A 16,099-nucleotide genomic window follows, 5' to 3' on the forward strand; every position below is an offset into this window, starting at 1 on the left:
ATCTGTATTTAATCATTTTATTTTAAATATTGCAATTTATTGATAAATGTCGGTATTTTGCAATGTATGCTTTGCAAACAGTTAAAAAAAAAGGCTCTTACACTTTTAAACATCCACATTTGCCTTCATTACTGAAGCCAAATAAAAATAATGCAAATGGGAATGTTTATGAACAATGTCTGTGTCTATCAGTATTAGCACTATTTCTGATATTGAGATGTGACAAAATCTTCGTTTTTTTTTCTGGCTAACAAGATAAAGCTAAACGTTTAGCCGATTACGTATAATGTCAGTGGCTGTGTTTTGATAATGACCCAGCCAGGAAGCTATGATTATTTTTTATTGTATGAATATGCTGACCCAACCATTGTGTTTGCACAGATGCCAGCATGCAGTCAATCAAAGCTACTTCTTGATCCATCTCTGGACGGTGGCCCATGGTGCGACATCAAACCTGCTTCAAAGTGGCTGTGAAGTCCAACAAATGAGAATCCTTGATACACTGGTTACTGTTCTGAGAGAATTTCACTGCAATCACCTTTGGGAAAGTCAAGAAATGATGCTTTCAATTTAATCCACATTGAGAGTTATTTGAAATAGTCGGATCAAATAACAACATGTATCATTCAATAAACAAGATTGTGCATCATTTGAAATGTTTTATTTGATGTCCAGAAGAGCCGTTTCTGCATCCATCCAAGACGAGAACAGTCTTCTTCTCACAAACAGAACAAAAGTTATTGATGGAGCTGTATGAGGAATTCAAGACTCACCAAAAAAGGCAATACTGCTGCTATCAATAAGACGAGGGAAACATCATTGGCAAAAAAAAAGAAGCAGACAGACTAAATGTAGAATTGTTTCATGTTAGATGTGTATTTCACATTAATCATGTTATTAATTATTGATTTATTGTAAAGCACTTTGAACTGACCTACATATTCATTCTTCACTGTAACATCTCAACAGCAGCCAAAAGCGATCATGGCAACAAGTCGGCAAGGAGCCTATAACAATATAAATAAATACAATAAGACTAAATAGGTGTTGAGCTGTAAATACATGTCGCCCTTTATTGTAGCCACCAGAAAAAAAGACTGAGGCCAAGGTCTTTTCCTTAATCCGGCTTGATGGAATACCCCCCAGGTGTCATCTCCTGTCTCTTGGCTGCTTGCTGATGGAGTGGGTCATCCTTTTCACTGATGCTTCAGCAGTGTCTGCAGCAGTTGTCTCCACCTTTTGAGCAAGATTTTGAAACTTATGAGATTCTCATTTCATGAAAAATAAATAAACTCACATTTGACCTCGTTATTTTTGTTAAAGAAGCTCGGTGACAGTGACACTGCTCACATCTTAGTGATACAGAGAGACGAGCATTTCAAAAGCAGAATAGCCAATATTTAAATAAGAGTAATGTTACATTGGAAAATGTAACTCAAGTCGAAATTAAAAGTGCAGAGAAAATACTTGCACAAATATTTGAGTACTGTGAGTAAACGAAGAGTCAAAGAGCCTTTTTTTTTAAACTGTTAGCAAAGCATACATTGCAAAAATACTGACATTCATCAAGAAATTGTAATATTTAAAATCAAATGATTAAAAACAGATAATAAAGGGTTGCGGTTAAAATACCTGTAGCGGCTTAAAGAACCACAAACGTTTTGTTTTCATTTTATTATGATAGTAAGAGTGCAGATGCTTGAATTTAATGTTAGTCAAATACAAGTAGCTGAGTACTGTCCACTTTTGGTTATAGGTTTCGGTTATCTTGTAAAACATTCAATAGGGTTCTGTAGCTTGTTAGAGTAGACAATATTAAGTATTGTACTCTTTGCGTGTTCAATTAACTGAATGGTGAGATCCTGGTGAAGAAGTCAAAAGGTGAATATTTTTCAGAAGCTTCTGATCACACAATTGAAGTCACCCAAGCAGTGCTCTGTTCAAATGTGTGTCTTCTCTCCAGCCCACATCATTATTTATTCAAAAGAGGGTTCATAGAAAAGTCAGCCCACAACACACCTGGTTACAACTGAATGAATACAAGAGAATCCGTTCCCATGGGTATAAATCAGATTAGAAAAAATACAATAACAATAAGCCTGACTCCCTTCCGACACAGCATAGTCCAGCCCTCCCATTTAGAGATAGCGAATGAATAGACAGACCCGTTGCTCTTTCTCATGAAAGTAACACAGACAAGAATACAATTCATTGAGCCTACACTGAGTCAACTAAATCCAAAAACAATGTTAATAACTCATCATTCTCTATAGTAATTTTCACATCTAAGCACTAAGCAGCAGTTTATGAGGTTTTTTTTTTAGATTTATTATTATTGATCGTATGTTTACACTGGTAGGCTTCAAATCTTGAAATAAAAATCGTGACTTCAATGTGTTCAGTTTTCGTGACAACAACATGAGATGAGCTAGCTAGCTAGCTAGCACCAGATTACGAGCTACGAACGTACAATAAATCTTACCTTCATACTAAAACTTCTTTCTTTCTGCCCACTTGGAGTGCTCTGCATGTCAACCAACGTTTAAGCTGTTCCACACGGTGTTTGTATATTGAACCATGTTGAAATGTTCACGCCTGGGACGTCCTCTTCTTCGACTACAAGTTGTCATTTCTACAGGTACAAATCACAACTTTTACAGATACAAATTTAGACTTTTTTGTACAGGTACAATTTTTTTTTACAAGTTAGTTTTGCACCATATTTACCTCCATATGAAGCCAAGAACAGCCGACAAAAACACGTAAAGATAAAAACTTCTTCAAAAGAACGAAAAACAAAATAGCCCTGCCCTCCTCCGTAAAATGGTTCTTTTGTTGTTGTTTTTGTTGTTGATGCATTTTGATGCTAACAACGGAGGAGGGCCTCAAACCAAAAGCGAGGCACTTAAACGCGTCGACACTTGGTAAATCTTTGTTAGCGCCTTAACGTTTCTCCCGTTTTATGAATATATGAAGATGGAACAAACGGGAAAAACTTTGAAAGTTTTGTAGCTAGGCGGAAAAAGCACTTAACTGATGAGGTCACTGTTTTAGTTTTATTGTAATCGGGAAATGCGCGTCGTTATATGGATTATATTGTGCTTTTTCTTTTTCATTGTCACTAGTTGATGGGAAAACAACGTAAAGCCCAGAAAAAGTTTACAGATTTGTTTTCTTTTTTTCTTTCTTTTTTCCCGCCATTACTAACACTGATGGATTTATTTCCCACACCTTTTAATCCTGTTTTTGCTATTTTTTGTTTATGAACGCTACACCACAAAACTGTTGCTAACATGTAAGTATTTGTCGCATGGTTTGCTTGTTTACGACCTCCTTAAACACGAGCTGTCCGATGTTTCCATTGGACGCTGGCCTTTAACGTCGCTTCCGCTAAATAAAAATAGTAAAAATCGTTGTGCTTCTTCCGTGCAATTCAGTCAAACATTAGCCGCTGTTTTGCGAAACATCTATATATCAACAAATACAAATGAAATGTTATTTGTTGATTTTGATGCTTTCCATATGTATACTGTATCCTTACTTTACTTTTTTCATGCTCTTGCTAGCTTTTTTATTTTGATGTCTCGAAGGACGCCCCGGTAATTCGTGGGCTGAAGCCGGACCACGGTGCTACGTTAGCCGCTAACACACTAGCGGCTCAAATCCAATTCAGATTATATTCCCAAACTTGGACTGCATAAAAACAACAACAACTGGACACCATCTTGTTAAAATGGAGGTGCTATTCTCGCCATTGGCTACCATCTTGTATGAATTGTTGTTGCTGTAGAACATGCAAAAAAAAAAAACCTGACTCAAAGTTCGAGTGTACACATCTTGGTGATACCCTCTGCCAGATCTTTATTTTTTATTTCTTTCTTTTAGTCAAAAAATAAGTTCATAGCATTTAGACAGAGGTTATAAATAAAATAAAAAATGTAATCGCTAGTTAGTTTGTTTGTTAACTAGCTCACAGGGTTCCGCAAAAACGACCTGATTTTTACAAAATCTTGCGGTCGGGTGGTGTATATTTCTAGGGTGAAGCAGTTTCATTATGGTGTGCGTCCAAACCTACACGTATACTATATAATTTTTTATTTTTACATTTGTTTGTGTTTTTTCCTTTACGATTTTCCTGGGACTCCGCGAACACTTCTTGCATGCTATTATTTTTTATTATTATTTTTTTCAAGCAATTTAAATGTAGCTCATGCTAGCTAAGCACAATCGACATCTCAAGAACTAGCACGTAAAGAGGATGTGTTTTAAAGAAAATTAGGCCATGCCTGATTCAGCTCAAAATTACGCTAAAACTAGCTAACAGAATTTGCTACGCGATCTGGGAAAAAAAAAAAGGTGTGCATGCAGGAATTTTTCGTTGGCTATCATTTTCGTTATGAATTTGAGTGGACTTGGGATAAGTTTGTTCGAATGTTATTGTTAAGCATTTGTTAAATAGCTAGCTTCGGCTTTCATGGTTGTTTCCAGCGTTGAGGATTAAAAAGGTTATTTTGACCATCAATGAGGAATTACCAAACTAGCATAGTAGTCAATGAACATTTTACCCGCTTAGCCAAACCTGCTAAGTTGAATGCTAATACCGTAATACAAAACGGCGTCTAGTATGTTGACAGTTTGATAAGCTTGGTGACAAGTGGTCACGCTTGTTAGCCAATATGCTAAACAGTGCAGCTAAGATAAGCTAATGTGTTTTCATTGTATTGCTATATGGAGGAGTTTTGATTTTCTGAACAGCAAAACAGATTCAGATCAACTTAAAGCGTGAAACCAGATCATGATCTAAATTCAGAATTTGACCCAGGACAATATTGTTTACATATTTGAATCAAATTAGGTGCGAACCTTCGTACCTGATCATGGTCCAAATCCATTTTCTAACACATACATGAGTTCCGAAATTCACAATTTCAATTCAGTTTGGTTCAGTACACCCAAATTTCAAATTGATTCGCTTTTGGATCTGCATCAATAGTTTAAATTAGGATCACTCATGTAACAAGAACATGTAAACACAAAGTCCTGTTTTTAACCTGTCAGAATCCATTTTCTCAACAAGTTGAGACCAATTGTGGAAATGCAAATTTGGATCATAATCTGGAAACATTTGAATCTGGATCCACTTTTACCACAACATGAGTTGTGAAAGAAATTGATTTATTTTCTAATATTGAAATCGCTTTGAAGAAATAGTGATGAAATCCAATGTGTCACTTTTGAAGTGAATCCCGATTCAAAATCATTTTCGAACAACATAAGTAAAAAATGACCAAATTGAACACCTTGCTGTGACATGTAACAATTAAGCCAAGTACTCATTGTCATCTAGTTCCTGAACTTTAATCAATTTTGTGATCACATTTTGTGTTGAATTTGATAAGCACTTCTTATTTCAGATTTTTGCTTCTATAATTTGGTCAGTTTGTAATACCGCATTCATTCATCGGTTTAGGATATCTATGCTTGTCTCCATGGCAACCACATTGACAGACAGCACGGGGGCGGGGCTTGTGGCCATTCCCCTTTTAATTGTAAAGTAATGTTAGCAAACAAAAATTTCGGATTTCCGAATGTGCTTTGATTGAACTTCCGGAGCGAACGTCTCCGGAAAGCGGTGGGAATGTTTCCAGGTTGGGTTTTTATTTTACGAAAGGCGTCGGGACTTTTTTCTACGACATTTTCTGTGTTGTTATTTTATGACAATGCTATGTTTACTTTTTTGTTTTTTTCTAATTCACATCTGATTTTGGTTTCCCCTTCTTGACAAGGGCTTGTACATAATTCTGACGTCCTGTCGTGGTGCAATTTTTTTTTCCCTTGGAATTGTTGCAAAAATCACAGAAAGCCTCACAGCAAGTCAAACAGCCAATCAGATCGTCCGTTTTAATGCACAGCCGTGGACGACGATAACGCCGTAATGTCGGATGTTTTTCGTGATTTAAAAAAATAATAATTGCAGCTTGTGAATATGCAACCCGGACGATCTTATTGGCCAACTCTACAATCGCGACCTCAAGAATTCAACACACATGTGGTGTAAATACGCTAACAATATAGATTCTTTTATAACAACTGCCTATCTCGCATGTGCATGCTAACGCGTTGAAATGAGTTAAAAGACGTTGTGATGTGTCGTCCGTGTTTCGGATTTGGGAGCAAAAAGTGTCACTCCACCTTCTTTGTAAAATGTTTGCCACAAAATAATCTTATCATTTATGCCCAAATCACTTTCGCACAGTTGCTAATATAACAAGAAATAGCTTACCCCCCCCCCCCCCCCCCCCCAGCCAAACAATAGGTTAGCTTGGCATAGCATAACAATGTTTTGTTCATCTATTGGTAGGTAAGACGTAAACGTCAATATGACACCAAATCTTCTATTTCCATTTTTAAAGCAATCATTAGAAAATGTTATGCTAGTTTGTTTTAGCTTATCATATAATTATTTTGTTGTTTTTTTGGTCAGCTATAAAATTCAACATATATCAAAATGTTCTGCTTCCATCTTTCAAAACCATTTGGTAACATGATGCTACCATAGGTTAGCTTAGCATAACCTAGATATTGACATTATTAAATTTTTGGAAAGACATTAACTTCAGCATTTACCAAATCTTTACATTCCTATCTTTTTCCATCCTTCAAAATAATCATTAGCCAACATAATGCTAGCAAGGGTTAGCTTAGCATAGCGTAGACAGAGTCCTTATTTTTATTTATCAAACCTCTTTGTGACATTTTAATGATGAGTTTGTGTCAAAAACTAAAACTTGGTGGTGGTAAACCTTAGGCTTCAGGCAAAAGACTCCAGTCGCCTTTTTAACTATACAAAAAAAATCAACGTAATTATAACAAATTCTTCTTTGTAGCTCTTTCTTTAGGTGGCGTCAAATCAGACTAAAGTTTAGCGATTGTTTTTAACGCGCCAGTGTCATAACTCGGCAAAAAAATCAATTAAATTGGGCTGGCTAAGTTAGCGTTAAATTGACATTTAAAAAAAATTAGTTTTTAAATGTCATGTTGGTTTTTTTAAGTTAGGTTATGAGCTAAGCTATACACCAGTTAAAAAAAATAAAATTAACACTAGCATAATCCAAAGGCTCTTTTTACTCATTTTTATTTATCTATTTTTTTTTTTTTTTTTTAGCATTTGGACCACAAGAGCATGACCACTAGAATGAATAAAAAATGATATTACTATGATCAAAAATATTCACAAAACTTTACAGGCGTTCAGAGTCAAAACAATGCTAACAAAGCTAACACATTGCTTTTCTTGATTTGTTGTTATGAACCGCTCCACTTAAAGCACTTGCAATATGAACAAAATTTTTTATATATATCAAAGTGTATATGATGTAGCTCAAATAGTACTCTATTGCACCCAGGTTTCTTCTTCTTCTTCTTTTTTAATATAAAGATGAATTCCTAAACACTGACTGTTAATTCCTGTCATGCTTTAATTGTGTTTTCTTTTTTTAAATATAGATAAATGGTATTCTCTCTGTATAACTGTGTTTACTGACACTCGCGTTGATTCTGGTGCTGTTGTTGCTGTTTTTACTTTTTTATTTTAATTCATGTGACGTCACAACTGTGGGGATTTTAACGAAATTAAAAAAAGTTTTGTTTCTTTGCTGGCAGCTGTTAAGTGGTGTCACAGATGTGCGTGCGCGCGCGCGCGCGCGTGGTTCTTGACAACTCTGCACACTTAAAACATGTTAAGTCACCGCTTCCTGGAAATAGACCACACCTGCTTGCAAATTGTTGTCATTATTACCAATATTGCCCCATGTAGTAAATAGACCAGGTCACAGTTGTTCATTTGTCGTTATTTTAATGTCACTGCCTCCAGGAACGAGTCGGGACCACAGTTAATCTGCTGTCATTGTTTTCAAAGTGTCTCCAAGAAATGACTTCAACTGAATGTTCATCCTACTGACTATCAATCACATCAGAGCCGTTTATAGAGTGAGTTTGGCCAACTCTGTTTCTGCAGGGTAACAAGATGGCGTCCAAATGTCACATGACAAGCAGTTGACCAATCACAATGTGATTTGTCACGCTGTGATTGATCAACTGCTAGTCACATGACATACGGATTCCATCTTGTTACCCTGCCGAAACCGAGTTGGCCAAACTCCCTCTATAAACGGCTCTGAATCACATATTAGCACGCCCTCTGGAGGAACATTGCCGTCAATGCACCCTGCACTCTTCTCATTCTCTTCTCATTAAGCGCTTCAAGTTCTCACCACCCCGGTTTTAGAGCGTAAGCCCGGTCTTTCTTCAGATAAACCCTTATTGAGTAACCAATTCGAAATAAGGATCAAATCTAAACACGCTCTTTTTACAGCGGTTCGTCCTCTAAACGTAGAAGATCATCAAACAAGTGAGTTGGCTAAATGACAATATAGTATTTCATTCGTGAGGTTCAGAAATAAAATAAAATACAATGAAATTACAGTCAAAAGCTTTCAAAGTCAAATAAATTCAAAATCATACGAATCAGGAATAAAAAATAGAATAAAATAAGTCCAAAAGTTTTTCAAACAAATAAAAATAAATACAAATAAAATTACACTAATTAACAATCAAAAGATTCAGAAAAACAAAAGTAAAATAAATCAAAATATTAAAAAACAAAAGTAAAACTAATTCAAAATCAAAATAATACAACCTAAAGTTAAAATCAAATAAAAGTCAACCAGCAGTGCTCCTAAAGTTGGAAAAGAATAAAAATAATAATCTAATTGTATTTGTTAGAAAGAGTGAAACCCAGATAAATGACAGAAATGTTGGAGAAGGACCCCTTTTTTTAGTAAATAAAAAAAAACAACTGTCAAACGGACTTAGTTTTGGCCCAATAGGAGAAATGGGTTCGAAATCATGACTTTTCCTTAACTGTCCCAGACTTCCTCCTATCTACTCAAGTCTAATTTCGAATTTGCAATCTAAGGCATAGTTCAGCTCTCTTTTCTACACTCAAAAACAGCCACGAAAAACAGCCAATATTACGATGCCTTTTCGTACCTTACGAGTAGGATAAGCCATGTCCCCGAAGGTTGTCGGGAAAAGCCCCGACATGAGCCCTTCTCCTCCTTATATACCCGATAGTTGGATAAGGAGGAGTTCTTGTCTGGGACCCTCTTACTAAGGAAGTTAGTATGAGGGTTTCACCCCTAGATGGTGCCCTTTCTCCATCTTACTGCAAGCATTCCCACCTTTCAAGTCAAGCTACCCGATGACCTCATTCCTTTCTCACCCTGTCGCGGATGTTAACCATTTCAACATACGGGGGTCCTTCTCGACATTTCTCACAGCCGCCAATTCTACAGCGAGTGTTTCCACCGTTCAAGTGCCCTAATTAGGTCACATAATCATGCATGTTACCCAACAATTACTACATCTTGTTTGCTTCCGGTATACAGTATATCTTATAAGTGTGTGTTTCTAGTGTGTGCCCCGCCCCCCAGTAGCGCTAATGAAAAAAATGCTGTCCCCCTCTCGCATTGACGTTGACCCCCCTCCCTGAAGGAGTTGCTGAAAGTCAGCATTTGCACACCTTGAATGCGAATCCGAGCTGTTGTTCTTGCTGGCGTGGCGTCAAGGAATTTTGCGTCACACGCCAGGAAACTTGAACTTTACCACTTTCGGTTTCAAGCGTTCCGACGCGTCCGATAAACAGTTAATTATTCAAAGCTCAGCTTGACAAAATGAAATAAAAATTTGCTAAATTTTATTACTTTTGCGTCAACACATCTTGAACGTTTATTCATTTTCATATTCCTGTCCAAAGTGAAATGCTTATGTACAGTATGTTGTGTGTTTCTTGGCCTGACGTCACCCGGTCTGTGGTCACGTGATTTCCCCGAATGGAGCACTTCCTTGTCTTACCGGTTCCCGAGCAGCAGGAAGGAGAGCGTCGCTGTTTCAGCCCAAAACTTCCCAAAACACTTGTGCTGCTTTTCATCTCTTCTTACGCACACTCGACTTGATTTGAGGCGCAAAAGGACGCCATTCTTTCAGGTGACGTCATCGACGGGTATTTGAGCGGCGTCTTCTGGTTTGCTTTGACGCGGGACCGAAAGGAGCAAAAGATGTGGAAGATGAACTTGTTGGGATTGTTTGTGGTGGTTGTGCAAATTCACAGCGTGACGCCTGGTAAGTGCACAAGTTGACTCTCCCAATTGTTCACGTCTTAGTTGAAGGAAGCGACACTTGAACTGCAAACTGAAATATGCAAAATATGTCATCTAGTGATGAAGTATACTGTAAAGGAGAAAAATAGCAAACGTGAATTTCATCATGAATTAACTTTAACAATCATTCGCTTCATTTAAATGAACGCAAAAAACTAAATATATTAAGTGTCGTAAATGTTTCGTAGAAAAAAATGTTAATTTAACAATGATTTATTATATATATATATATATATATATATATATATATATATATATATATATATATATATATATATATATATATATATATATATAATTTCAAATATGGACAAGATTTGTGGACAGCAAGAAAACAAAATGTTTTTGTTCTCGCTTTGACCGATTCACTCGCTCACATTCCAAACTTGTAAGGGTTGTATTGGAATATTTCATCAACAGAATTAATCTCCTCTTAAATATACTTAACTTAAATACTGTATAATAAATTAAAAAATATATAGATTGAACGAAAAATGTTTAGAATAAACAAAAAATATATATACTGTGTTGTATAAGCAAATTAAAAAATACTTTTAATGGAAAAATGACTGTCAATGAAAAAAGAACATATGATGAATGAAAAAGCATTCATAATAAACTAAAAATCATACCAAAACGAAAAAACATATAAATAAACAAATATATATAATTAACGGAAAAGAAAATAAAATAAACTGGAAAGTAACACAGGCAAGAAACGAGGGAACACTGTACATACAAAATAGCAATGTCTGTGTAATAAAGTATTAATAAGCAAACTTATTAAGGAAGCGTTTGTTTGGTTTGTGTGTAAGAATGAGCTGAAATCAATCAATGTATTGAAATGAATGCAAAAGACAAATATGTGTTTTAACAACAATAAAAACAATTATTTCCCCAAAAAGATGTCAATAGTTTGGACGTCAAACAAACAAAATGTTTTTGTTTTCTCTTTCAGTGGTTCACACGCTCAAATATTTCGAAACTGCGTCCTCTCACATTCCAAACTTGCCATCGTTCTTCGAGGTTGGTTATGTTGACGGCGTTCAGATTGTTCGTTACGACAGCAAGAGCAGGAAAGCAAAAGCCAAACAGGACTGGATGAACAAAATCACCGACGACGATCCGCACTACTGGGAGACAGAAACACAGTACAATATTGGTCATGAGCAGGTCAACAAAGTCAACATTGAAATTCTTAAAGAGCGCTTCAACCAAACTGGAGGTTTGTTTACATTCAACTTTCTAACAACAAAAACATTTCATTTGTGAATACTTTTTGCTTTAACTATTCACACACACACGTACTCGAGTCGGACGTGCAGAAGTAAGGTTGCTTTGTGTGTTTGTGTGTTTGTGTGTTTGTGTGCGTGTCAGGTGTTCACATGTTCCAGAGGATGTCTGGCTGCCAATGGGACGACGAGACTGACGAGGTTGACGGTTGGCAACACTACAGTTACGACGGCGAAGACTTCATCTCGTTTGAGTTGTCGACACTGAGATGGATCGCAGTTAAGCCGCAAGCTGTCGTCACCAAACACAAGTGGGACCAAGACGACGTCTATAATCAATACAAGAAGCATTACTTGACTGAGATTTGTCCTTCTTACTTGAAGAAGTTTGTGAGCTATGGGAGGGACTTCCTGATGAGAACAGGTACCAGCACGCCCCCTGGAGGAGCATGGCTGACATGGCAACATGCACTCTCGCCTTGCCCCTCTCACACATTCTCCATTTTCCTCACCTCGCATGTTCTCGATTTCCTCTTACTTTTTTTCATCTTTAATCATCTCACACATTCTCTATAACTTTCCTTATTTCCACACATTCTCTCCATCTTTTCCATCACACGTTTTTTCACACATTGGATCCTCTTCTGGCCATTGTTCTGCTCTTACACATTCTATCCATCTCTCTCTCACACATGCTCTCCATCTTTGGTCTTCACTCATGTTCTCTTCATTCATTATCCTCTCACTTTCTCTCCATCTTGTTCTCTTCCGCCTTTTGTCATCTCTCCATCTTTCTACATTTTTCCTTGTTACACATTATATCTTTATTCCTCTCACACACATCTCTATACACTTGATTTCCCCTCTCAAACATTGTCTCTATCTTTTGTCCTCTCACACATAATGGCTATATGTCTTCCTTTCACATATTCTCTGTTCTCTTTCTGAGTTGACTTGCTCTCCGTGGTTTCTCCTCTTAAACTTGTTCTCCATCTGTCATCCACTCACTTTCTCTCCATCTTTTCTCTTCTCACACACGCTTTCCGTTTTTGGTCCTCTCACATTACTCTTCAAGTTTGTCCTCTCTCAGGGTCTCTCTGTCATTCTCCCACTTTCTCTCTTCTCTTCTGTTCTCTTCATCTTTTGTTCTTTCCTTCTTTGGTCCTCTCATACATTCACTTTACCTGTCATCTTCTCACGCTTGTTTTCCGTCTTTGGTCCTCACACACATCCTCTATATTTTTCTCCTCTCACGCAGTCTCTCTGTCTGTCATTCTCCACGAATTTTCTCCATCTGTTGTTCTTATACATATTTTCTCCTCTCACACCTTCTCTCTGTCTGTCATTCTCCCACAAATTTTCTCCATCTTTACATCTTTTCTCCTCTCACACATCCACTCCATCTGCCACTTTCCTCCCACCTTTCATTCTTACCTCCTTTGTTCCTCTCACACATTTTCTCCATCCCTTGCCCGGCAGAGCTGCCGGTGGTGTCGCTGCTGCAGAAGACGCCTTCGTCGCCGATCGCGTGCCACGCCAGCGGTTTCTACCCGGCGGCGTCCGCCCTGTTTTGGAGGAAGGACGGCGAGGAGCTCCACGAGGACGTGGAGATGGGAGAGCTCCTCCCCAACCACGACGGAACCTTCCAGACGACGGCCCACCTGAAAGCGGAGCTGCCGGCCGACGCGGAGGGCCGCTACGAATGCGTCTTCCAGCTGGCCGGCGTCGAGGACGACATGGTCACCAAGCTGGACAGAAGAAGCATCCTGAGTAACCACGGTAACGCACGCTCGCACGCACGCACGCACGCACGCACGCGATCCTTGCGTGTCATTCACACGTCTTCCTTCTCACGTCTGGTCCAGAGGAAGACGCCACTAAGGTGACGCTGGCCGTTGTTGTCCCCTTGGCGCTCCTCGCTCTGCTGGCGCCGCTGCTCGTGCTCCTCGTCAGGCGCTACAAAAGCCCACCAGGTGAGGGACGCAAATGTTGGCCTGCCTGCCGGCAACATTCGGGATCACAAGTCGCAACTTTCTTCCTCTTTTCTTCCTTGCAGCCGACTACGCTCCAGCTTGTAAGTCAAACGTCTTCGCAGTCCTGTCCGGGTCCGATGTCCACCTTTGCGAAAAAACGCTCCACATCTCTCGCTATCTTTGCGTCCCGCAGCTGCTGACGCTTCCGAGCCCGATCCCGAGCCGGCCTCAAAGTCCGTTTCCGAGCCTGATGCCGAACCTGCTTCCGAGTCGGTTCCCGAGGCCCATTCCGGGACCAGTTCCTCGTGACGTCACACGGTGAGTGAGCTGACGCGGACTCCACGTGTTCTTGGACTCTGGATTCATGTCCACCATTTGCTGTGCTCGTCTTCGTGCAGGTGTCGGGACACGACAGAGACGTCTCCGTCCAAGTGCTTGGATTTGAAAACAGAGAGAATTTTTATTTGTTCTGGAGATTTATTTGAGTTCCTTGGGTTGTCCGTTTGATTTGTATGAAATCGTCAGTCACATGGTGAGAAGGATTTTCTTGGTATCAAGCAGTTAATAGCAATAATAGATTTATATCACATTTTTTGATTGTGGGTTTGCCTCCTCTATCATCCTTACTTAGATTCTTCCAGAATTTCTTTCACTTCAACAGTCAGCAGTTAATTGGTACATTTATCACAATGTTGTTGTTTGCACTTATTTGACCTCGTGATGTAAATATTGGACCAATAAAAGGATGATGAATGAAAAAAAAAGCAAAATGTATGTTTTTTTCTGCGTTTGGTCAAGTTTCTGGAAGCTCCTCCTGCCCACCGAGCGCCAGCGTCTTCTTCTCACCTACAGGACGTAGGACATTCTTAACTAACGCTTCCTTTTCACCTGCTCTCCTGCTAGCTACCTTTCTCATAAGTATGATGTCAAGAAACTCCCTCAATTTTCTTATCCTGACATTCAAACCCCTTCAGCACTAGTAGAGAGAGAGAAAAATCCTCGAACCGTGGCTGACCTCATTTAATAATTAGGTCGACACCTGCGTGAGTCTGATGACGTCACAGACAGAAGACGCTTCCTCTTTGGAGAGTGTCGACCCTCACCTGGCAGTTTGCATATTTATTTATATATTTTTAAGGGATTATTAAATAATTTCAAGTGGCGATCATAGCGTGAGAGAAAATCTCGAAAAATGTGTGTCATGTCTGAGAAGTGACAAACTCCGCCCATTTCCTCGTAAGCAAGACATGCGGCGTCCTCAGGTAAGCCTGCAGATGACTTTTTGCCTCATGCACACCTTTTGGAAGCAGCACGTGTGTGGCTTGTTTCACTTGCAGCTTTCAAAAGACTTTGGGAAAATGATGACGTTTGCTTTTGACAACTTAAAGTCTATCTGGTAACGGTCGGGGGCTTGTTGCGAAAGGAACTGGCTGCCGTGGCTATACGTATGTAAAGTAAAAATAAATAAATAAATAAATAAAAGACCATGCTTTGACTTTGAAGGCCGAGAAAGGCGCGAGCTCCGGTGTCGGTACCAGATCGTATCGGGGTCGCCTAACTAATACGTCACGCTACAGGATTGGCTAGAAATTATCCAATTGACGACAAACATCGGAAAGAACATTTTAACGATGTAATTGAAATAACAAACTGTACGGGCTGAAATCGTAAAAATTTAAGTAAACCTAAGAATACAAAAAGCAAGATATATTGAATAAATAATTTAATAGATTGAATAAATGATAAATACACAAATGAATTGCCTGAGATGTGACAAATATTGTCAGTTTAGATTGCTAATGTGGTCCTATTATCATTAAGACTATTTTTGTGATGCATTGTGATTTGTGAACTGCTAAAAAAGAAACCAAACCCACGTGAACACGTCTGAATCACGCATTTCGTTAGCTCGGCTGTACTGACGTCATCGGCAAGATCGACGGCGCTTCAATTATTATTATTTTCTTTTCTTAAGTCTTCAAGTAGCCTGCTTTTAGATTATTTTTTTGACAATTTCAGTCCATACATTTTGTTGTTGACATCTTTAGTATTTTCTTTCCAATGTTTTGACGTCAACTGGATTGTTTTTCAAATAACTTTATTAAACAATTGTAAATGGATCATCTCCAGCCAATCCTGTACCGTGACGCCATCGGCAGGCGACCCAGATACAATCTGGCAGCCCAATCACATCTGGTACACACACCGGTTCAGTTTGTAAGCAAATTTTTGTTCTCTGCCCCCTTCTGGTGTTCAAATCGTGAACTACAACTATGATGCATTTCCTGAAAATCACAAAATCAACTACATTTTGATTATCGTACGTTTTGTTTACATTATAGATAGAAACTTTATTTTTATTTTCTGAACAATTGAAGTAACTCATTTACGTGAATATTTTTGATACATTATAATTGAAGTTTTAGATTTCTACTTTGAAGTTCATTAAAAACAACTGTTGATCAGTTTAATAATTCTTTATTTATTTTCAACAAAATTCATAACAAAGCGAGACATATTAAAAAATATTTTTTAGCGCACTGAGGAAAGAGTGTATTTTATTTATTGTTATTTTTTTTACTATTTTTAAATTCTGAACAATTGAAGTAACACATTTACGTGAATATTTTTTATACATTTGTTTTGTGGAAAGCACTACTTCACTTTTATATTT

General features: G+C 38.2%; 1 protein-coding gene and 1 long non-coding RNA gene across 4 annotated transcripts; one reads left to right on the forward strand and one right to left on the reverse strand.

Annotated features, from left to right (window-relative positions):
- Positions 1-645: 645 nt before the first annotated feature.
- LOC147157741 (uncharacterized) lies at positions 646-9,676 on the reverse strand. Of its 2 annotated transcripts, none has more exons than XR_015091209.1 (3): positions 9,584-9,676; positions 2,483-2,632; positions 646-1,236 (listed from the first exon to the last, which is right to left on the reverse strand). It is a non-coding gene; the product is annotated as an uncharacterized LOC147157741 (long non-coding RNA). The 2 variants fall into 2 exon arrangements; XR_015091210.1 differs by having other exon boundaries at positions 2,483-2,651; positions 9,584-9,601.
- Positions 9,677-9,876: 200 nt separating this feature from the next.
- Positions 9,877-14,183, forward strand: LOC147157742 (major histocompatibility complex class I-related protein 1-like). 2 transcript variants are annotated; one of them, XM_086062558.1, is made up of 8 exons: positions 9,878-10,182; positions 11,179-11,445; positions 11,598-11,876; positions 12,932-13,231; positions 13,318-13,425; positions 13,509-13,526; positions 13,619-13,743; positions 13,824-14,183. In XM_086062558.1, the coding sequence occupies exons 1-7, from the start codon at positions 10,119-10,121 to the stop codon at positions 13,732-13,734; spliced, it is 1,152 nt and encodes a 383-aa protein (XP_085918684.1). In that variant the 5' UTR covers positions 9,878-10,118; the 3' UTR covers positions 13,735-13,743; positions 13,824-14,183. The 2 variants fall into 2 exon arrangements, with proteins under 2 accessions (XP_085918683.1, XP_085918684.1); XM_086062557.1 differs by having other exon boundaries at positions 9,877-10,182; positions 13,509-13,743.
- The last annotated feature ends 1,916 nt before the right edge of the window (positions 14,184-16,099 follow it).

The sequence above is a fragment of the Leptonotus elevatus genome, chromosome 19 (assembly GCF_054856555.1).
Source record: "Leptonotus elevatus isolate MCC_2025b chromosome 19, RoL_Lele_1.0, whole genome shotgun sequence".
NCBI classification, from domain to species: Eukaryota; Metazoa; Chordata; class Actinopteri; order Syngnathiformes; family Syngnathidae; genus Leptonotus; species Leptonotus elevatus.